Raw genomic sequence first — 23,095 nt, forward strand, 5'->3', positions numbered from 1 at the left:
GCTTCTAGGCTTTTGAGGCATTTGGGGCCCCTTGATCTAGAAACAAATAATTCTTCCAAGCTGTCTCCCAAATGCCTGGTGAGAATAATGGCATTATTAGGGTGACAGGCTTTTGTTGGTCCCAGGTCCTCTACTGCTTTTCAAAGCCTTCCCGATCTGCAGATTTTTTTTTTTAAGGTTAAGAAAAATACGAGCAGTTTGACTGTTGAACATCCTTGTTTTGAAATCATCAATGTTTTCTAAAAACCAGGGGTGAGATACCAATCAAATAAGATCCTGCATGTTTTGTTGCCACCAACCTGGATGACTTTAAAAGAGAATTAGACAAATTCAAGGAGGATAGGACTATCAGTGGCCACCAGCCATGATGACTATGCTCTGCATCTACAGTTGGAGGCAGCAATGATTCGAAATACCAGTTGATGGAAACAAAGGGAGGTTTCTTGTGCTCAGGTCCTGCTCACTGGTTTCCCACAGGCATCTGGTTGGCCATTTTGAGAACAGGATGCTGAACTAGATATGCAATTGGCCTGATCCAGCAGGCAATTCTTATGTTACTCATGGTAGACAGGTCTGGGGCCAGAACTGTGGGGTGGGTTGAGCCAAAGGTAAATGGGGCTACCCCTTTTCTTACTGTTTCTGCCACTCCTGTTTTTCCTCTGCCTGTGCTGCCCACATGAATTAGGCCAAGTGCAACATGAAATTTTACCCAAGGCTACCTGTTCCTGGTTTAAAAGCTGGGCTATACAGAAGCCAGGTTGAATTTAGAGATTGATGCTTCTAGCTGCATGGATAGATGGCTGTACTCTGGGCCTGTGCCCAGCATTGCCTTTCTGCAGTTGATTGGATTATCCATTTGCATGGAGGAACCAAATGGACAATCCATATGGTTTGGGGAAGGACCATAGCTCAATGGTGGAATAACCAATTTGCATACAGAAGGTATCACCAGATTCAGTCCTTGGCATCACCAGGTAGGGCTGGGAAGGACCCTTACCTTAAACCCTGGAGAGCTGCTACAAGTCAGTATAGGCAGTGCTGAGCTCAATGGACTAGTGGTCTGATTCAGTTTAATGCAGCTTCCTATGTTCCTACAGACAGGGTTTTAGCGATAGTGATGGAGATTTCAGATTCACAGCTGCGCCATAAGGCTGCAGCACCATGGGGAGAGCTTTTAGGTGGACATTTCTCCCTTTCATCTTAATCAGCCTGCAGGTATTCAGCAGTGTGGCTTTTCTTTGTCCTGTTTAGCAAGGTAGCTCTGGCTGTTTCAGAAAAGTGCCTTCGAATATACTTTGATTTCTCTCTTCATTTTACTGTTTAGTATTTGAGTGGTCATTATTTTCTGGCTGGCGGAGGGGAATTAAAGAGTTGAAAAATGGCATGTTAGCCTTATTATTAGGCGGTAATTAAACCTTGTCAATTTTCAGTGTAGTGTAGAAATAATAATGGTTGAAATAATATCACTGACAATCAGCATTATTTTCCATTAAGGGATGAAATAAGAAAGTAAAGCATGTGTTCTATTAGAACAAAAGTGAGGAAGGAATAAAAATTAAAATAAATAGCTACTAAAGACATCATTGTGGTGTGCTACTTAGAGGCCATTTAGATACACCCCCCCATCCATGTAATCCACCTCCACTATAGACCGTCTCAGGTGCTGAGATTGGCAGAAGGGGCCCTCTTCGTAGTTCCTCCACCCTCATAGGCTTGAAGTGGGGTGGCCTGGGAGATGGCATTCCCTGTGGCAGCTCCCACATTGTGGAACTCCCTCCCACAGAAGTATATTTAGCACATTCACAATACAGCTCCCAGTGAATGCTGAAGGCACACCTCTTTGCCCCGGCTTTTGACACTTGAAGTGCATATTTTTAGGACCCACCTTATTTTTTTGATTGTAAACTGTTCAAAACCTTTTTTTTTTTAACATTGTGTTTTAATATTTCAACCTGCCCTGGGACCTAAGGGTGAAGGGGTGAGTAGTAGCAGTAGTAGTAGTAATGATGATGATGATGATGATGATGATGATGTAATTACTGTATTTTCAATAAATTGAAAGTGTGAGAGGGATCATAATGAAAGTGCCGTTATATGACTTGCTAACATAATCGAGTTGTTCCGTTTTTTGAAACTTCCATGCAATCCCAACTTACCGCAGCGTCTGTTCTTGCTGGCAGGAGGTCTTGGAGGGGAACTGGAGAATGATACGAGGGACAGCCGGGCCTTGGAAGAGAGGAACAGCATTACAAGCCAGGAAGAGAGAAATGAGGAAGATGAAGACATGGAGGACGAGTCAATTTACACCTGCGATAACTGTCAGCAGGACTTCGATTCGCTGGCAGACCTGACCGAACACAGGGCACACAACTGTCCTGGAGGTAATGTTAAACTAGCTTTACAATTCTGACAGGTGGTTAGCTGGGTAATTGGACATAGCAACAGCTTGAGGCCTCAAGTGAGATTAAAGAATTAATAATGTAATTTTACAGTTAATGTAATTTTATTGTGGTGCCTTGGGTAGTCTTTGTTCACTTCTTCTTAATAAAATTAAAATAAAAAAGCAACTTTGCTTTTCCAGTTGCAATTCTGACAGTAATTATATTAGATTATTAAAGGGGAAAAAACCCTTAGTGTTGTTTTATCTTTTTTTATATAAGCAATAAAACTTCTAGACAGTTTGCCTGTGAAACTCCCTCACCTCCTCACTCCCTTCCCACAATTCTGCGTTAATTCAGTGGAATTATTTTAAGTGTTCAAAACGCTGGGGATGGATCCAGAGTGTTTTGAGCCACTCAAGTGAGTGCAATTATTTCTGAAGCAAGGCGTTGTTGGGAATAGGTGGTCAGGCCTTGAGAAAAGAATGGAAAAGCATGCTGGGCATTTAGTTTCCAGGAGCCTGGAAACTCTGGGGCTGCCATCTAGGAATTTAAAATGAGATTCACGGAAGTTGTGGAGAGGTTGTCAGCAAACTTCTGCTTGCGAGACCTTGAATGCCAGGACGCTTAGGACTCATTGTAGTTCAGATATCAGCCCTTTCGAATCTGTTGCAACCTGGAATACCTGGGAAGGGTTGTAGCTTAGTGGTAGAGCATCTCAGAAGGTCCAAGACTCAATCCCCAGCATCTCCAGGTGGAGCCCCCATCTGAAATCCTGGAGAGCTGCTGCCAGTGTTGAGCTAGGTGGACCAATGGTTTGACTTGGTATGAGGTAGCTTCCTACTTTCCTCTCAGAAGGGGAGACAATTGACTTGGAAATGTTGACATGGCTCCATAGTCTTACCATTGCCACCAGCAGTCCTGAATCACCTGAGTGCAGAGTTTCTGGACTGCACTCTGGTGCCTTGTATGTAACAGTGTCAGGGCACAGTGATTTGCTGGCTGAGGGCTAGTAAACTGAATTCTGGATGTCCTGTGGAAGAGTGGTTGAGGATATAGATCAGTTACTTGCTCTGGAATTGGTTGTTCTCTCTTGGAGATGCTCCTTGTCCTTGGGGCCCCAAGTGGCCTTGGTGGCTTTCTACCTGTTTCTGCTGGTATGTCAGCTACAGCTGTTCTTGCATAGGGATAGCTTGGCTATGCTGGTCCATACATTGTTAGCCTCGGGACTGAATTATTACAATGCACTCTATGTAGGCCTGCCCTTATACTTGTTCCAGAAGTATATGGCTTGTGGCTGATGCTGAGGGAACTGCATTGTCTGCTGAGATGCAACTTAGCCAGGTTTAAGGTTTTGTGGTTAATAAGTATCCAATGACTTATACAACTTATCAACCAGGACGTTGCATTATTTTTTATATCCCTGCCTGATCACTAGGCTTATCTGTGTGGTACTGCATGCACTGGAGGGTCACTCTGCAACTGTTTAAAGTAGAGCCTTTAGTGCAGAGACGCCTGCAGACCAGCTCCAACAATCTCTACTTTATGGTGCATATGGAAAGCATTTTTATTTCAGCAGGCCTTCCAAGAAGGGAGGGCATATTCACTGATAGGAATAGGTTCACAGTACTTTATGAAAAAGATTTTCAGCTGTGAGAAGATTAGAAGCTTCTGTTTTTGTTTAACCACAGTTTAGTGTGGCATCCAAACCCTAAATGGTGGTTAATCTTCACTAAGGTTAGTTGGAACAAGCCACCACCAGGGGGTGGTGCTAAAAGAATAAGCTTGAAAATCCATCAAAAGGATTGTCATTTCAGGGTAAGTATTTGTAAAAGGAGGTGCCAAATAGACGTTTTTGAAGCGAATATGCTGTGTAAAGCCTGATAGTATTCCTCCCCTCCACCTACAGAATCTGGCCGCCTTTTCTCTCTCTCTCTCTGTGTATGTATGCTGTTCCTGTGTGTCTGTTTATTCCAACGTGGCCCTCTCCGTTTTGTAAATGTGTTTGACAATAGGCAGTTTCTTTCGGGAGCTGTAAAGTAGTCCTTGTTCAGGACGGGAGGCGTGTAGCTGCTGGCTCACTCACCCTTGATTAGGTGATGGTTGGGTTCATAGTGCTGGGAAGCATCTTGCCTTCTGGAGATGCAAGCAGAGGTGCACCAGCTGCTGCAGGAATACTTTGTACACATTAAGGAAAAGAACACATAAATGTTTTAGCACTCTGCCTCACTTGCCTATGCATGTGTTATGTCTGGGTAGAGCAAGCTCTGCATAAAAAAAAACGGCAACTCTCAAACCCAGGTACAGTCTTAACTTCTTGCACATGGATTGGAAAATGGGTTGACAAGTTGTGTGTCTTAATTAGTGGTAATTTTAAGATGGGAAGATGGACCCACCCACCTTTACAAACACACACACACACACTCATTTTACAGCTTTGTAACATAATCAAAGGCAACAAAACCCAAGAACTACAACTCCCCACTCTTGTAATAATATCAGTTCCTCCGCAATAATGGCAGAGATTTCTATAAATAGAAAAAATATGTATTTAAACTAGACAGCATCTTAAAAAGTAGAGACATCACCTTGCCAACAAAGGTCCGTATAGTTAAAGCTATGGTTTTCCCAGTAGTGATGTATGGAAGTGAGAGCTGGACCATAAAGAAGGCTGAGTGCCGAAGAATTGATGCTTTTGAATTATGGTGCTGGAGGAGACTCTTGAGAGTCCCATGGACTGCAAGAAGATCAAACCTCTCCATTCTTAAGGAAATCAGCCCTGAGTGCTCACTGGAAGGACAGATCGTGAAGCTGAGGCTCCAATACTTTGGCCACCTCATGAGAAGAGAAGACTCCCTGGAAAAGACCCTGATGTTGGGAAAGATGGAGGGCACAAGGAGAAGGGGACGACAGAGGATGAGATGGTTGGATGGTGTTCTTGAAGCTACCAGCATGAGTTTGATCAAACTGCGGGAGGCAGTGGAGGACAGAAATGCCTGGCGTGCTCTGGTCCATGGGGTCACGAAGAGTCGGACACGACTAAACGACTAAACAACAACAACAACATGTATTTAAACAAAATCCATTAAAACAGCATTAAAAATAAGGGAGGAGAAAATCAGCAGCAGAGTATCTGAAATTGAAAAATAGTGCACAGATACAAAATCTTCTCTCTAACCAAAGGTAGCACTTGATCTTGGCTGCTTCACACAAAATGAACCTGCCTGTTCTTAGGGATCATTTGGGAAGCCCTTCTCTGAGCTCCTCCTCCTCCTGAGGTTAGAAGAGAGCGCCCAGAGAAGGGGGAAAGTTCTATGGCTCAGATGTGGCTCATCTGTTTTGCACACTGAAGGTCTAAGGTTCGATCTCTGCATCACCATTTGTAAGGTTCAGATAGCAAGTGATTGGAAAAACCACTTTCAGAAACCCTAGAGAGCTGCTGCCAGTCAGTACTGGGCTAGAATGACAGTCTTACTTTAATAAGGCAGTTCCCTATCTTCCTATGTAACAGATCTTGTCCATGATGGTGCTCTGCCTTTCAAGTGCCCTCCATAGGTAACATTTTACCAGCTACAACCATTGTTAGGTTCTTGGTCAATCCAATTTTATTTGCCTAGGCATTTGAATTTTATTTGCCCAGGCATACCCTTACAAAGTTAGAGTATTTTACACTGTGTTGATCTGTTTCATTTGCGGCTATGTTTTTGTTTTTAGTTTCCAGTCTTCTCATCACTGGTGTATGTCTTGTGGTTGATATCTATTACTCTACATTTTTGTGGCTTGTAAGCTGATTTGAAGAATCAAGTTTGTGATAAAGCAGGATACTGAAATACAAATCGACCCCAGAGGCAACAAGATAACTTGTGATAAAAGTGGTAACATGTTATACAAGTGGCTCCATGTGTTGGGCCACAGGGGCTCATACCCCCCCCCCAAAAGAGGAGATGCTCAATTGCGTAACTTTGGCGTGAATGGTTATGGCCCCCTGTGCGCTCATGTTTTATGCTCCTTATGTGGAGAAGGGCACATGCCCATACTTTCCCCACCACAGCATGAGCATTTCAAGCCAACGTGTGAACCAGTTCCAAGTGTTCACAACAAAAAGGGAGCAAGAGCTTTGGTACTGGAAGATCAAGAAATTTGAATAAAAGTCATATATCTGAATTTCTGACACTATCTGTCTTATTTGCAGGTTCTTGTCTGACAGAGTTGAGTTTATAATGCGTAGTATTTGAGTTAGCTTTCCATATTTCTATTTGTTAAGCTGTTAAGCGTCTTGCATGGCTTCAGATCAATACTGGTATTTATTTGGGCTGATAATGTTGCATTTGCAGCTGATATAATATAACTAATGACTTCCTCAGGGATGCGGAAGTTTAGAAGACCCTGCAGCTTGGGAGCTGTGCAGGAACATAGGCAATAGCTCCCAAAGAATAGGATACACCATCTATTTCAGTGGAATCCCTTAGAAATTCATTATAGTGCAAGAACGTTAAAATATGTGTTGAAATCAGTTGCTTTGCCCTGGCATGAAGTTCGCAGCCATTTTAGCCTAACCCTTTTGAGCTCCTTGTAACTCTCCTTCATTCAGGGCTAAACCTCTGTTGGGAACTTTGACATCTCTCTCCATCTTAAATTGGTTCTGTTCAGAAATGGGGCCCACACAACCAATCTAGTTTTTTCAGGTCTTACTGTGAAACTCTTAGCCTTATGATGCATAATGTTAATATGTGATTGTGGTACATAGAGGTTGTGCTGGAGGTAGCACCCAAGCAATTAAGTTCATAAACGTGATTAGCCCATAAGAAGTTTTACTAGCCCACATGGCCGTACATATTTATGTTGTTCATTTGCTGCACATTCATAGCTTAAATAGGGGATCAGGAAGGGAGAATTAATTGTTTAGCTCAAATGCAATCGCTTCCTCTGCACTTCCTCCAGGTTCTGGTCCATGGGGTCACGAAGAGTCGGACACGACTAAACGACTAAACAAAAAAGGGACCTCTGACCATTAGGTCCAGTCATGACCGACTCTGGGGTTGCGGCGCTCATCTCGCTTTATTGGCCGAGGGAGCCGGCGTACAGCTTCCGGGTCATGTGGCCAGCATGACTAAGCTGCTTCTGGTGAACCAGAGCAGCACACAGAAACGCCGTTTACCTTCCCGCCGGAGCAGTGCCTATTTATCTACTTGTACTTTGTCATGCTTTCAAACTGCTAGGTTGGCAGGAGCAGGGACCAAGCAATGGAAACTCACCCCGTCACGGGGATTCGAATCGCCGACCTTGTGATCAGCAAGCCCTAGGCTCCGTGGTTTAACTCACAGTGCCACCCGCATCCCTCCTCCAGGTTAGCATTATAATATTGTGTAATGCTTGTATTGTGTGTCCTGGGCACACTCAGCCAAGGAAGGCACATGTGTGATGGTTCATTATTTATTGACAAAAGCACACACTTTCAACAACGCCCAAGGTGCTCTGGATACACACACACACACGCTTCTAGGCAGTTGTCCCCAGGTCTGTGCCTTGCTGAGCAGTTACAGCAACAGCGGGACCTCGCCTTTCTCCCACTTATGTACCCTCATCTGATGGGGTGTGTGTGCACAACCTGAGGCTTCTCCTAAATGGAAGTCAGCACTGCTCTTTCCTCTCCAAGCCCTTCCTGGTTCTAGGAGACAACAGGGCGGGAGATAGTGGGGATTTGACTGACCTGTCCCTCACTTGAACAGTCTCTCCTTCCGACACGTCCCTTGCACCCATCTCCATTTCTGATGGCTCTGACCATTCTTCTTCTTCCCCCGGCGCCGCCAATCCCCATAAATCACTGGCACCCTCTTCTGGGTCAACTCCCTGGATCTTAAAAATAAAATAAAATTTATGTTTTTTAAAGCTTAATGTTTCAAAAATCTCCTACAAGGAAAAAATCAAGAACAAAAGCTCAGCCTAAAACAAAACAGCAAAGTTAAAAACCCATAGAAAAAAAATGGAAAAGCGGAAGATTCAAACACATAAAATAGGGTTGAATCTTACAGGTCAGGGAAAGCCTGGGCAAAATTAAACATATGCCATAGGCTTAGGTTATATACCACTGTGAGAGTAGCTGTAGCAGTTTCTACCCCAAACGAAAATACCTACCCCAAAGAAAAACGCCTGGGCATTTACAGTGGTACTTCGGGTTACAAACGCTTCTAGTTACAAACTCCACTAACCCGGAAGTAGTACCTCGGGTTGAGAACTTTGCCCCAGGATGAGAATGGAAATCACATGGCGTCAGTGGGAGGTCCCATTAGCGAAAGCGCGCCTCAGGTTAAGAACGGTTTCGGGTTAAGAACGGACCTCCAGAACGAATTAAGTTAGTAACCAGAGGTACCACTGTACTATCAAAATCTCCAGTTTTTCCAAAACCACCCCACTCCTTTTACTAGATACTTTGTCTCCCTTTCTGCAATCTCAGCTTGTAATTGTATCCATGCAAAAGATAGTTGGAAGGCAACTTCGTTGCTTTAGATAGTTTATTTAAATATACAAGTTATTTGTGTATGCTTGTTCTTTGTGCTGCTTAGTCCAGGAAAACTTCTGCCCCCTATTTCATACTCTTGATCATTAAAAGGGGGTTGAAGTCCCCATATAGGAACCCCCTCCTTATTATGAAAGGGTAGGCGGAGTTTACTCATTGACCACCTTTCTTGTGAGATCAAATAGTGACTTAATTTGGACTTACTAACATCTTCTCAAGCTGAGATATACACCAGCATCATGTAACCCCTTCGCCCCTCTCTTTGTGTATGAATAGGGAATTGAGCCAGGAAGGTGCGGTTAACCCTAGCTTCCAGTTGTGCCTGGACCAGGAATATATAGTTAATGACTTCTATGTGGCTTCATATTCTGGTTTGTTTGTAAGCTATTAACCATAGTTTCTAGGTTTGGGAGGTAAAGGGAAGCTATGGTACACCAAGGTACAGAGGTTGTGTGTGGATGCAGGAAGCCCGTGTGTGTTTTGTCATCTGACCATGACTGGACCATGGCCAATGCCCAAATTGTGGTTTAAGATTTATTTATTTACTTAATGTTTTTATTTCCACCTTTTCCTCAAGTTGGGATCCATGGTAGTTTCCAACATTTAAAAACATTATAAAATGCAAAGTAATGAAAATAAACTAGTTAAAAACAATAATTAAAATACATGAAAACAACATGTTTAGAACCAGTAATTAAGATACAGTCCCCCCCCCAAACAGCACCCCAGCGATCAGCATCATCTGCTCCTTAGTATTCAAAGCCCTCTTTGAACAGGAAGATCTTAGCCTGTTGGCAGAAGGATAACAAAGAGGGAGCCAATCTGATCTCTCTTGGGAGTGAATTCCACAGTATATCGGAGCAGCCACAGAAAAGGCTCTCTCTTGCATCAGCTCCAATTGTGGCACCAAGAGAAAGGTTCTTACCCAAGGAGCAGGGCAGGTTCACAAAGGGAGATAAAATCTTTCCGGTAGTTCTGATTACTGACTATAATGCAGGTTGCTGTATTAGACATAATGGGCAACTGTACTTCAGGCTAATCAGAACTGGTGCATTAGCACCAATTTGAAGCTCCACCCTCTTTAAAATAAACAAGTTTGAGCAGTAGTTCAGACAGACTATAAAATTTAAGTTTGTTATATTTCACATTCAAAATCAACGCAATTTATTTGCACTTGCTGTTGTTGCCATTGCTGTATGTCACTAGTTTTATATGCCCTGTTTGATGCTGACTTGTATTTTGTTGTCTATAACAAAGCTTTGGCTTAGCAAAATGTGTGCAAGGTGCTTTCCCCCACCTCCCAGAGTGGAAGACTGGGACAGGCTTTTAGCCTGTTTTATTTATTAAATGATAGGAAGAAGATAGTGTTCCCTCAATTCCAGATCAGATTTCTTTTGCTTCTTCTATCCACACCTATTTTCCCACCCACTGGGGAAGGGTGGCGGCTTGTAAATTTCTGCCTCTCTGGTTTCTCAGCTTGAGGATGGAGCACATTAGCACATCAATGAACTGGACGATATGAGGTTACAACTGGGGTCCCTGAGCATTTCATGAGGTCCTCTTCTGTTGTTGAGAACTTTACAGGTTGTCTGTTTCAAGCAGCAGCTGAGCTCATTGTGGAAATCGCCAGTGTGGAGGCGGCTGGTGCTTCTAAACTGCTGCATGGTAGATTTGATTATAACTAAAAGATTATTTCGGTAGTTAATCATAAAATGCCTCGTTGCCTGATCACCAGGGTTTGTTTTCAGCATGGAATATATGTGCACATATATGTGAAATTTTAAAGGTTCCTGTATACGCAGATTAAAAGAGTGGCAGTTGTCTTGCTACAGTACATACATAATGTTAATACAGCTGTTGGTCTATATAGAGGCCTATAAATATATTAAGTGGTGCAATTTAGCAGCATTCGACAATCAGAAAGTAGGGAGGCCACTACTAACAGCTTTTGAATGTTTTGTTCAGAGGGAAAGGCCATTGGCTCACTGATACAGCATCTGCTTTGGGTACAGAAAGTTTCAGGTTGAACCCCTAGCATCTCCAGGTAGGGCTGGGAGAGCCTGGAACCCTGGGGATCTGCTGCCAATCAGTGCAGACATTACTGGGCTAGCAGTGTTTGAAATTAGCCTGGTGCCAAGCGTATTTTGCACCTGGCTATTGACCACTTGTGACCAATGAAAGATGTCTGGGTGCCAGGATCTCCACCATCTGGAAGTGCATGCCTGGGGATCTTTGGATATTGACTGTTTTCACACTCTAATTCCCCATCCTGTAGAATTCTATCAGTTATATTTTATCTGCATCATTGGAATGAATTTCAGGAACCAAAATGCTTTTTCCGTGCTGCCTGAACAGGAGCAGTCAGCATTAAGAAAAAGAGTCCAGAATAGGCCAATATATATGTGGACTGTCCCTGGATCAAGTGACGTTTCTTCTTTAGGTTCTTAAAACTCTTAACCTAGTTCAAGGTTGTCATCTGAACTAGCCAAATGTGCAGCTATCAGTCACAGTCAGTCCATCATTGCAAAATAAGACTTTAGAGCTGTCTTGCCCCAAAATGGCAACTAGACATTCTGTTTTGGTGACTAACTTTGGTTTAAGGAGCCATTTGGAGCCTAGGTTATATATCTGAATTTCTAACACTTTGAGCTAGATAGACCAATGTATTGACTTGGTGCGAAGCCATTTCCTGCGTCTATACTTAATAGACATGCTTATTTTGCCCTTTCTCTGATGAGTTTGGGGGTGGGCTGTATGTAATCTACTGCCCATCTCCCCTCCTTTTTTTGTTCATCACAGCAACCTATGGGGTAGGTCAGGCACAGAAATTGTCATCCAGTGAGCTTCCTGGCTGAGAGTGCAGTCCTAACCATGCCTACTCAGAAGTAAGTCCTGTTGTATTCAGTTGGACTTACTCCCAGTTAGGTAGGGCTAGGATTGCAAGCCGAGAGAGGATTTGAACCCAGAGTCTTCTCAGTCTGGTTCCACACGCTGCCATCGATAGCCCTAGCATCTATGGCATTTCTATTTAGTTTAGAGCTAGCTAAAGTCACTGGTCATCACTGCACCTTTTGTTCCTGAATCCCAGAAGTTGGTTATACGTTGTGCGGAGCAATACTTCCTTTGTTTGTTCTGTACCACTGGGATCTTGCCTTGCGCAAGGCGCACTGAAGCAGATCTGTGTTCCTGCGCGACTCTCAGGATGAAGTTCCCGGTGGATTGCAGCCTTAGTTTATACAGCTGTAGCTGTAATGACCTGCTGGTTCTGCTTTATTTTTCTTTGGCTGGGAGAGAGTGCTGTTTTATTTGACAGAATCAAGTCCCTCCCCCTTAACCTGGCTAAGGTTTTTGCTCTTTTCTTTTTTTAAAAAAAAGAATCCCCCCCTTTTGCAGCAATGCAATCATTTCCCTCTTTTACAGTGATCTTTGCAGAGTGCATTAAATTTTACAGCTTAGTAACCTAGTAACACTATCCCAAAGTTTGAGGAGAATCCTGCCTTACATTAAGCCAAAACTGAAGGAAAGTTCAGATGATCTCCCTGCCCCCCCCACACGTTGAAAGAATGTGTGAAAGGGCAACATGGGATAAAACTCTCCCTGCATGTTGTTGTTGTTGTTGTTGTTGTTGTTGTTGTTGTTACCTGTCCTTTACCCTAAGGTCCCAGGATGAGGTTAGAACATTAAAACACAATATTAAAAGCCATTTAAAACAACTTACAAAAATAAACTGTGTCCTAAAAATAGAATTGTAGAGTTGGAAGGGACCACAAGGATCATCTAGTCCAACCCCATGTAATGCAGGAATCTTTTGCCAAATGTGGAGCTTGAACCCACAACCCCAGAGTCTCATGCTCTACCAACTGAGCTACCCAGCTGAAAGGCACCCTGTGGAACACCCTCCCACCAGATGTCAAAGAGAACAACAACTACCAGACTTTTAGAAGACATCTGAAGGCAGCCCTGTTTAGGGAAGCCTTTAATGCTTGACGGACTGATACTACAGACTCATCTGGTGGACTTGCCTCTGGGGCTGTCCCTGTGTGCAGTTCTGCTTCTGACTCCTCAATCTCATCTCCTGGAGAAGGGGAATCTGATCCCAGAGATATGACAGCCAGGTGCCAGGCACTGGGGTGTGTGTGTGTGTGTGTGTGTGTGTGTGCTTCACATGCTCAGTGAATGTACTGAGGGAGGAGTAAGAGACTGAGCAATGCATGTAGGTCCCTTTTACGCTATTGCCGAACACTGGACATGTTGAGGAATAGGCCAGCAGGAGTGATCCTGCTCTCTCCACTTATACACATTGTGGGGTGGGATTGTGTGCATATCCCTCAAGCGTGCCACAATCAAGTGTCAGCATGTGCAGGCTCAAACCAGACCAGTGGTGTGGGCCTTCAGAAGATGTTTGTTTGTTTTTGATCTGCATGGAGAGCTTGCTAGGCCAAGACCTTTCTCTGGTTTAAAATCTCCTGATGAATAGCTGAAGAGAAATAATGGGATTCAATAGTAGAGAGTTAACGGAATTCCAGGAACAGTGCCGTTATGCTTGATGATTAAGCACTTTGGTCTTGGCGCTCTCAGTCGATCTGAAAACGAAATACGTTCTGATTATTTTGTTTCCCCTCCATTATTGAGAGGACAGAAGTTCCGTCGCCTAATGGACTCCTGAAAAGCCGGTGTGTGTGTGTGTGTGTGTGTGTGTGTGTGTGTGTGTGTGTGTGTGTATCAAGGGCATTCGTGCATCTTTGTCGCTAAGTGCCCAAGAAGTTTTCCGGAGTCGGTAAATACCAGAGAGATACTGAACATCCGCTTCATGTATGCTTGGCAGCTGTACCTTTATTCTAGGATGTAAGTCAATGTCATATTAGAATCACAGAATTGTAGAGTTGGAAGGGACTCAAAGGGTCATCTAGTCCAACCCCCTCAAAATATGGCATCCTTGGATATCTGCTAAGGGCCTAGCACCCCAGAGTTGTCTCTTGAGTTGGGCCACCTTGTTGACCTAGGACATTTAGCCTGAAATTACTAAGTGGCAATTGCAGGAAGTTAGGAAGTCAATATTTTCTAGCTTTCACCATTGTCCATAATGATGCTACATTGGGGCATTGTGGAAATGTCAGTGTGGTAGATGACTTGCAGTCACCTACCACACTGACAGTAAATCCACTGGGTGGGTGGAGACCCAAGCCTTGGGTCCTTTCTGACCTTGCACCTGCTTTATTCTGAACTTGTGATGGATTTTAACTGAAAGCCACTTTGGGCCATAGAATAACTGTAGAGTTGGAAGGTCCACCAAGGGCCATCTAGTCCAAAACCCTGCAATTCAGGAACCACAGCTAAAGAATCCCCTTGTTTTAAAACCTCAAATGAAGGAGAGTTTGCCCCCTCCAGTGGTAGTCCGGTCCACTTTTGAACAGCTTTTGCCACCAGAAAGTTCTTCTTAATATTTAGTCAGAATCTTCTTTCTTGCAATTTGAATCCATTGGTTTGGATCCTGCCCTCTGGAGCAGCAGAAAACAATCTTGCTCCATTACCTTTTTATTTTTGAGGTTTTTCCCCCCAGTTTTACAGTCACCTCTTCTTTATATACAATAAATCTATTCGACTTCCCACCCAGTGTTTCATGACAGTTCTTTATACATCTTGTTTAGCTGCATATACATTCGATCCTTCACCCCATTTTCAGCACTCTCTTATCTTTCATATTGTCGACTGTTGGTCACAGAGTACCCCCTACCTGGAATTTATATTTAAGGTCTTGTTTTTGTAAATATTCCCCTAAGTACTCCCACTCACTCCTCGTCAATTTGTCATCTCGGTTTCTTATTTTGGGTGTCATACTGGCAAGCTCTGCGTATTCAGTTAGTTTGTATACCCATTGTTCTTTCAAGCTTGCTCCTTTTCCTATGTGACAGCCCTTTAGATATTTGAAGATAGCTATCCTCTCACCTCTCAGTCTCCTCCAAGCTGAACATACCCAGCTTCCTCAGTCATTCCTTGGTTTCCAGATCCTTCATCACCTTGGTTGCCCTCCTCTGCACATGCTCTAGCTTGTCAGTGTCCTTGTTAAACTGTGGTCACAACTGGGCACAGTACTCTAGGTGGGGTCTGACCAAGGCAGAATAGAGTAGTACTATTACATCCCTTGATCTGAAATCTGAGTGCTGTTGATTTTGACTGAGAAGCAGGATAATGAGTATAATAAAAAAGATTGACACAGACTTCCATGTTCACAAAGGCAGCAGACCTCTGAATGTCAGGTGTTTGCAAGGCTGTTGCCTTCATGCTTTGCTGGTGAACTTTCCAAAGGTATCAAGTTGGCTGCTTTTGGTGAGTGAATGGTGGGCTAGATGAAATGCTTTGGTCTGATGCAGTAGGCTTTTTCCTTTTTTAAAAAAAGTAGCTGCCGCTTGGCTACTGATCATGTAAACTCAGCGACTCTACTGCAATTACGCAAAAGTGGTTGAGTTTCCTGTACACAGACACAAGTATCATTCTCCTATTATGTGCAGCCTTAAAACAAAACAAAACAAAACAAAACAAAACAAAACAAAACAAAATGTATACTGGTATATTAAAAATGTGCCAGGAAGCGTTCATGCCTTCCTCTGAATTTCTGGCTATGAAAAGCAGGAAAACATGGAAATTTTTGTAGTATACATTTGAATGCTCTTGTTGGAGCCTCATTAAACTTGGCTTGTTTGCAAACACAGCTGGCATGTGTCTCTCACTGAGCTTCAGGCTTGGGGAAGCCAGAATGCAGCCTCCCTCTGGTGCCAGCTGGCTTGGGGGAAGTGTGCCAGCACAGCTTGGTCTTCTCCACATAGCCAGTTCCGGGGCGGCTACCAATCGCGTTTCTTCAGATGTCCCCTAAGTCTGAATAACCCGGGGCATGTCCAGATGGCAAGAATTTTTCCAGAATGGGGAATGCTGTCTCGGTGTTAAGACTGTATGGCCCAGATGTGCAGGGGGTTGGGAGGTTTTTAGCACATGCTGGTCTTTGCCGGTCCCCACATCTGACTGAGACAAGAGAGGGACCAATGCAGGCTTTCTATCTTCTGCATAGCTGCCTGCTGCCTGCTACTGTATAGGAAAGGGGCAGATCATGCAGCAGTGCTCATCCTGGAATGCACCATTTGAGACAGGAGGGGGAAGTTTTCATGCTTGAATATCCCTCTGCCAACCCCCCCTTCAATATATAGATACTACATATTTGAGAGAAGGCTAGCCTGAAACTTTTCTCCTAGTTGCCTTTGTGCAGAAATTTCCCCTCCTTTCTGGTGAGTCTTCAGGAGTCTGTAGAGGGTCTTTTCTTGAGGAACCTAAACAAAAGGCAGTTCTGTAAGCCACCAGGGCTCCTATTGACTCCCCTGATCCAGCTAGCCTGTCTGGACTGGCAAGTTGCAGCACATCTTCCAGCCATTATCTGGTTGGCGCAGCAAGGGTCAGGCCAAAAGGTCCCAGGGTTCAGTTGCTCTGATGATTAAAAGAATGAAGCAGTTTTATTGGCAACATCACTGAGGCTCAGACAGTGCTGTCCACAGCTGGCGTACTTCAAGCTTGGGAACCATGCCCCCACCCCCAAGTTAAACCCCAGAGAGGATTGAGTACTTTTCAGAATGGTAGCAGTGACATCTGTCTTCACAAGTATTTCATTTGTCTTCATCCACTGCTTAACTGGCTGCTTCATTAATCGAAAGCAGTCTTATTTTAACCTCTCATAATTACCAGCTCCACAACCTCTCCTCTAACTCTATAATGTGAGCATGTTGCAATATTTCTTTAAAAAGCACTGCTTCCACGAATCTTGTTCTCACTCCAATTACAAATCCCGTAATTCCCGTCTCCCTTGGTTCCCCCCTTCTTATTTCCAAACTCCTTGACCGTGATGACTAAAACAGCTGTCTAGATTTCTTTTCCAGTTCTGGCTTAAACCTTTTTCCCATCCAGGTTTCATTTCATAAATTCCACACAAGCAGATCTTGGCAATTTTTCTGTGCACTTCTTCTGGGCCTATGCTCACTATATGGCTTTTATCTTCATTGAGTTTTATTGACTATGGTTTTTTTAAATTGTTGCAATATTATAATGGCACATAAGTCATACAATAGCCCCTGACTGCCCTATTTGGCAATTTGACTGCCCTCTTCCCGCTCCAGATGTGTGACAGGACATGTAGAACCTACAACAAAATGTTGCAATCTGGAGATTTCCTCCTCAGATGATATGCCCTCCTCCACATTATTTCATTTTATTCTTTTACCCAGTTTTCTGTTCACCTTCTATAGCAGCAAAGCATCGAGCAGTCCTTATTGGGTTGTTGAAGTTTCCCTTTGTGATGGCACTGGGCTGTAGTCTACACCATGGGGCCACAGGGAGGTAAGCAAACCTGCCAAATCAACTCCTCCTTTTGTTAATCGCACAGTTGCCACCAACTGGTTATCTTTTTCATTTTCTCTGGCTAGCTCTGCTAATCAGCACTTCAACCTCCTCCCTATACTGGGTAGAGTGGTATGAATAACAAAGCTCCAGGCCATTCTCCCCTCCCCCCAAGTAAACTGTACGTTTTAATAAGCATTCAGTAAGGCAATAAGTTTCTGCTTTTTGAAAGTTATTTTTAGGGGAAAAAAGCTTATTTTACAGTTACATTTATCACAATTTCTTATTTGTTCTTATGGGTAACTACTCATACCTATGCTAGACTGTTTGCCTAACCAAGCCTGTTACTAATATATTTGTAGCCCTCAGTTCAGCTTCTGTGTTCCTTTGTGGTCTTCTCCATGCCACTTTCTGCTGCAGTGTTCATCCATGCTTCCTAACACTTTTTAGTCGTCCAGCTTTCTTAAATCATTTCTGCCCTTTTTCCTCGCTAGCAGCTTTTTGCTTCTTAAAATTTCTGTTTCTACAACTTTTTCATTTCAATTCTTGCAACTAATTGCTTTTTCCCAACACGGCTTCTGTGCAATTTGAGGAAGGATGCAGCTTACTGGTGGAGCATCAACTTTGCATGTGGAACATTCCGATTTAGTCCCCAGCATCTCCAGCTGGGCCTGGAAGTCACCCCTGTCTGAAATTTTGGAGAGTTGTTGCCATTTATTGTAGACAATTCTGAGTTAGATGGACCAATAGTCTGATTTGGTGTAGGGTAGCTTTGAAACCTTTTAACCAGTAAGAAAGTGGGTAGACTCCAGGTTAAGTTTGTGTTTCTTCTTAATTTCCAGGTTCCTAGGCTGAACCTTTGACACCCCCTGCTCAAAACATCCCCTATACTTTTGATTCTCCTGAATAGCCTCCCTGTGAACTTTTGACCCTAAAGTAAAACCAACTAATTTTACAACTTATTTTTTACAACCAAAAGTAAAACAGAAAATGACTGAAAGTTACTCCACACACCTCTCAGGATTTTTGCCTCCACCTCTGAGAAAGATTATTTGTACTTTTGCAAACCTTGGGATCCCTGAGGTCTGCTGATACCAGCATGAGTGGTGCGGATTTGGCTCCATCTGCAATGGCACACAGAGCCTAAACCTTGGAAGTGGAAGGATGAAGGACAAACTACGTTAGGCTGGAGATCTATGATTGGGTTCCCCTGATATTGTTTTTACTTTTTGTGTATCCACAGGGAATCTGAATTTAATTGGTGAAGCGGAACTGGTGTGTCTGGGTGTGTGTTTAACCTTCTCCCCAATACCATTTTCCTGACTGAAGTGCTCCCCTGTGGTGCTGTTATACACGTAGGATACAAAAAAAGGCTTCAGTATTCTTTGTTGGGACTGAAAATGGTTTGGGGCGGGGGGGGGAAGTTTCAGATCAGGAAAATGATGTGTTGAGGGAGGAAAAATGTTAAACACCCCTCTCTTTGTGCCTCTGGTTTTGAATTCTCATTAAAGTGCACACATACCTGTTGAGAGAGCCAATCCCAGATCTTCATGTAATGTGTAACTTGGCTCTGAAGCACCCTTTTTGCCTGAGCTAAAATTCTTAGGCGTAACCTTTTTACACCCAGAAGGTTTTATGAAAGGACCCAGTGCTCAGTGGTAAAAGCTTTGTTTGCATGCAAAAGATCACAGGTTCAATCCCTGGCATCACCAAGAGGGACTGGAAAAGGGACCACCATCTGAAGTTCTGGAGAGCCCCTGTCAATCAGTGCAGTCAAGTAATGAGCTAGATGCACTATGGGTCTGACTAGACACAAGGCAACTACCTACATTTATCTTTAGAAGATGAGGTGGAATGACATGCCCACAGTGGAGGCCACATTGCTGTATCTCTGCACGAGTCCTTGATCAGGGCATTTCTGCTGAATGGAAGAAGGCAAAGCCCCAAAGTGTCACTTACCCAGTGAAGTCCATTGGAAGGAACTAACAAGTCCATCTGATGGAGCAGGTGGCTACCTATCTCTGAAATATGGGATGGACTTGTTAGTTCCTCCCAATGGAAAGGCTCCGTAGTCTTGCCTCCCTCCCTCCACTGCAGGCCAAGTCTGCTACTCACATAGAGACATGGTGGCAGCCTCTGCTGCCAGTGGATGCTTTTAGGGTTCTGGTCTCACACAGCACACTGTTTGGGATTTACCAGCCTATTCATTAATTTACTTTCAGAGCAGCTTTAGGATGCCTGTCCCAAACCAAAGGCCCACTGGAAAGGGATCTTCTTCTCTCTTTATAGAGATTATTGCGGCTACCTTTCCTGCTCCTAAGTGCCAGGACATTCTTTCCAGTCAAGGGGGAAAATGTATTGGTACAGCTGGGATGTGGGAGGAGCTGCTGGCTCTCGCCTCCTTCCCTGGGGACCCTTGCTATTTACCCCAGTGAGCCGCTAATTGCACCTCTGTCATAACTATCACAATGCAGAGAACAAGACACCACATTTTCCATTATCAAATGGCTCAGCAGCACTGAAACTTAGGTCCTTTCAACAAGACCCATTGTAAATGCAAAAGGAGGCAAAGCAGGCTTTTTGTATGCTGTATGCGGAGAACTTTTCCTAGAAGTTTCTAACCAAGGCTTACAACTCCACAAACGCCATCCCTTTATTACTAGGGCACATAAAATACCTCCCTGCCCCTGTTTCATTTTGCAGACTTGATGGGTTGAAGTTGAGCAAGTTGGTGTGGGAGAAGAGGAAAAGTCTTTGGGTCTGAATGTACAGTATTTGATGAAATTGTGCTTCACATCTTTCAGCTCCTTTGACAACTGTAGCCGTGATGATTTCAGGGTGTGTGTGTGTGTGCCTATCCATGTCATTAACTGACAGATGATTGGCTGAGCTCTTGGAATGAGCGGCCACACATGGGAAAGATACAGAAGAGAATATTCATGAACTTGTTACAGGGACAAGTAATAAAATCCTGTTAATTAAAAGCCAACTGGAATAGGTGGGTCTTCAAAGCCTTTTATTTTTTTTTTGACTTCACAATTGGAGCCAGTTGTACATCACTTGGAAGGGAGTTCCATAAGCAAGGCTAATGTGTGCACTGAGAAGCAGTTGCCATGTAACATTGCTGGAAAGGGTGCAAGTAATGTTTGTTGTGTAACATGTGGAGCTGTTTTATACACTTGGAGATTTTATTGTTTTTGAGTGCTGGGCAATTTTGTACTCTTCATTTTGTCAATCCATTTCACTGCACACCTAAAGTCACTTTTATAGAATGTTTAGTGGTGCTGACTCTCTAGTAAATTTGTTTAGGGTTATTGCAAAAAGCTGGAATGTTTGTTAATTCCCCTCTTCTCACTGCGTAAGTGTAAGTGTGTTACTTGAGCAAGTAAACTCTTGTTTCCTCTTTACAGAGACAGTCTTAGGTGGATTGATCTAGTAGATTAATTTCTACTACTATTTCTCTTATTTGTTTTGCTGTTGCGTCTCATTGTGGGATGGTTTGTGGAATTTGCAAGCCATCTCTTGTACTACAGTATAGTTAGTGCATTTGTAAGGTGTGTGGAACATTGCCTTGACAGCATTTTGCTGCTGAAACTCTGTGTGTGTTCTGCCCAATAGTTGTTTGCATAAATGTTGAACATGAGAAGTTTTATCCTCCCGTTTGACGCTGTTTGCTGCTTTTGAGACTGGAGGACTCGGCTTCTGAAGTCTGCTGCATTCTAAATTCGTCCCTTGAAATACCGTTTTGTTTGCTGCCTTGCTAAGGAGAATGGCACGCATGAGTTAAAAAGGAAAGCAGGGAGGTCAAGGAGCTCTGTGATTAGCCTCTTTGCCCATTTACGTTTATTTATGCTACATGTGGCTTCCCGTCTGTTGTCTATGCGGCTTCCAGAACCCATTGATGGGGAGATGAATTGAAGCACTTGTATGTAAAAGAGAAGAAAAATGCTAATCTTTTACATTTTTAAGATTGCTGTGGTTTCTTGAACCTTTCCTATCCAAACCTAGCACAGGAAAACAAATTTGGGACTGGTACAGATGAAATGCTCCCAATTCCTTAACAATGGCTGAAGAGTTGAGAGCAATCAGTGGAACTAAGCACTTCCTCATAGGGAACCTAGGAAGCCGCCTTATACCAGGGCAGACGGTCTCTATATGGCCTGATACTGATACTCTGACTGGCAGCACCTTCCCAGAGTTTCAGGAACAGGAAGGTCTTTTCTGTCACCTTAAAAAAAATATCGTTTTAACAGCACTGAAACATTTTGTCTGGTCTTGCTGCATAGTGGCCCTTTTTTGGACAAAGTCCTTCCTTACCCATATTAGCCTGGTTCTAGAAACATTTGCACTAACATTTTCAGATGCCAGTGCTATACTGCATTGTCTTCCATTGCCTTCAGTGCTGGATGACCCAATAAGCAGACTAAGCACATGCTTAGGACACCAACAAAATGGAGGCACCAAAAATAAAAATAAGAGAGAGAGAGAATTTTTTTTGAAAGAATTTGACTCTCTCCCCCCCCTCTCTCCCCCTCTCTCCCAAAGCATCAAAGTAGTCATCATAGGAAAAATCAGACTTTGTTACACTCCACTACATGCTCGTCCTCACTTTTTCTGTTCTTTTTTTATTACTTAGCCCCACCTATACCAGGGGGCTGCTTCCTACTAATGTAGATCTAAATAACACAAGAAAATCAGATCTGGTCATGCATTGCACATGATGTATATGCATGCACATTTCAGCATATAGATAGATAGATAGATAGATAGATAGATAGATAGATAGATAGATGATATAGATAGAAATAGATATGGTTTAGTATTGTTTTTATTTTGAAATACAAATGGGGTACATCATAATATTTTCAGGGCTCAGGGCCTCAAAAGGTCTTAATCTAGCCCTGAGTGCCCTGGAATTAGTGCACTGGAGCCCTGCATGCCTTGTTGGTGGCCAAGTGACTGATCTTGCAGCACTGGATAGATAGAATGGCTCCTCCATTTGCTTGTTCGTCCAGGGATCTTTCTTTAATTGCAGCATAATGATATGCAACATAGACACACATACCACTCTGAGATCTGGAACTGCTATCTAGAACCGTTGGATTTGTCTGTCCACCATATGGGCTCTGCTAGAGTCTATTCTCTCCTTTCCCTTCCTTTTTCGACCCATTCTCCTTCTATTTTCTTTACTCCTTTTAAAACTTAGCTTCTATGATATATTGGCTGATCTTTTTAATGGTATGAAGAATCAACATGCTGCTTTAAAAAAAAAAAAGTTCATGCTTGTTATATGCATTGCTACAAGTATTCTCAAAAACCAATAAACCATGTCTCCTTTTAACTGGATAACGTTTTAATATAAAAAACCGGCAGTCTTTTATCCTGCTATGTTTGAATGTTATTAATGGTATTTTAAGTGTTTCATTCACATTCTATTGTTTTGTTCTCATTTTAATTTGTATTGTTATAAATACAAATTTGTTAGCTGCCTTGGAATCCGGGGTAATAAAATGAAATGAATAAATTATTTCTGGCATATGCCTGTGAAGGGAGCATGGGTTCCGGGAAGGCTAGTAAAGAACTCTGCCTGAGACTCTACAGAGTCATAGCCAGCCTTAGTGGAGGGCGCTGGACTAGGTGGGCTGGTGACCTGGCTCTGTTAAAAACAACCACCACCACCACCGCCAGCAGCAGCAGCAGCTAGGATAGATAACTAAGCCTCCCTTCATTCATTTAGTACATTCTCTCCCACCACCAGTGTTAGAAACTGAGATACGAAAGCTAGGAGCTAAATGGCACCTTAAACTTAGGTTATGGGAGCAAC

At 43.3% G+C, this 23,095-nt stretch overlaps 1 protein-coding gene across 4 annotated transcripts in view; it reads left to right on the plus strand.

Moving 5' to 3' along the window:
- ZNF423 (zinc finger protein 423) overlaps nt 1–23,095 on the plus strand; it is a 306,120-nt gene that overhangs the window by 91,494 nt on the left and 191,531 nt on the right. For 3 of the 4 annotated variants that reach the window (XM_053400189.1, XM_053400190.1, XM_053400191.1), the window contains one exon: nt 2,181–2,381. The exons of the other annotated variant lie outside the window; for it this stretch is intronic. In XM_053400189.1, the coding sequence (XP_053256164.1) occupies nt 2,181–2,381 (201 nt within the window). The remainder of the gene's footprint in view (nt 1–2,180; nt 2,382–23,095) is intronic. 4 annotated transcript variants of the gene reach the window in all.

The sequence above is a fragment of the Podarcis raffonei genome, chromosome 8 (genome assembly GCF_027172205.1).
Source record: "Podarcis raffonei isolate rPodRaf1 chromosome 8, rPodRaf1.pri, whole genome shotgun sequence".
Taxonomy (NCBI): Eukaryota; Metazoa; Chordata; class Lepidosauria; order Squamata; family Lacertidae; genus Podarcis; species Podarcis raffonei.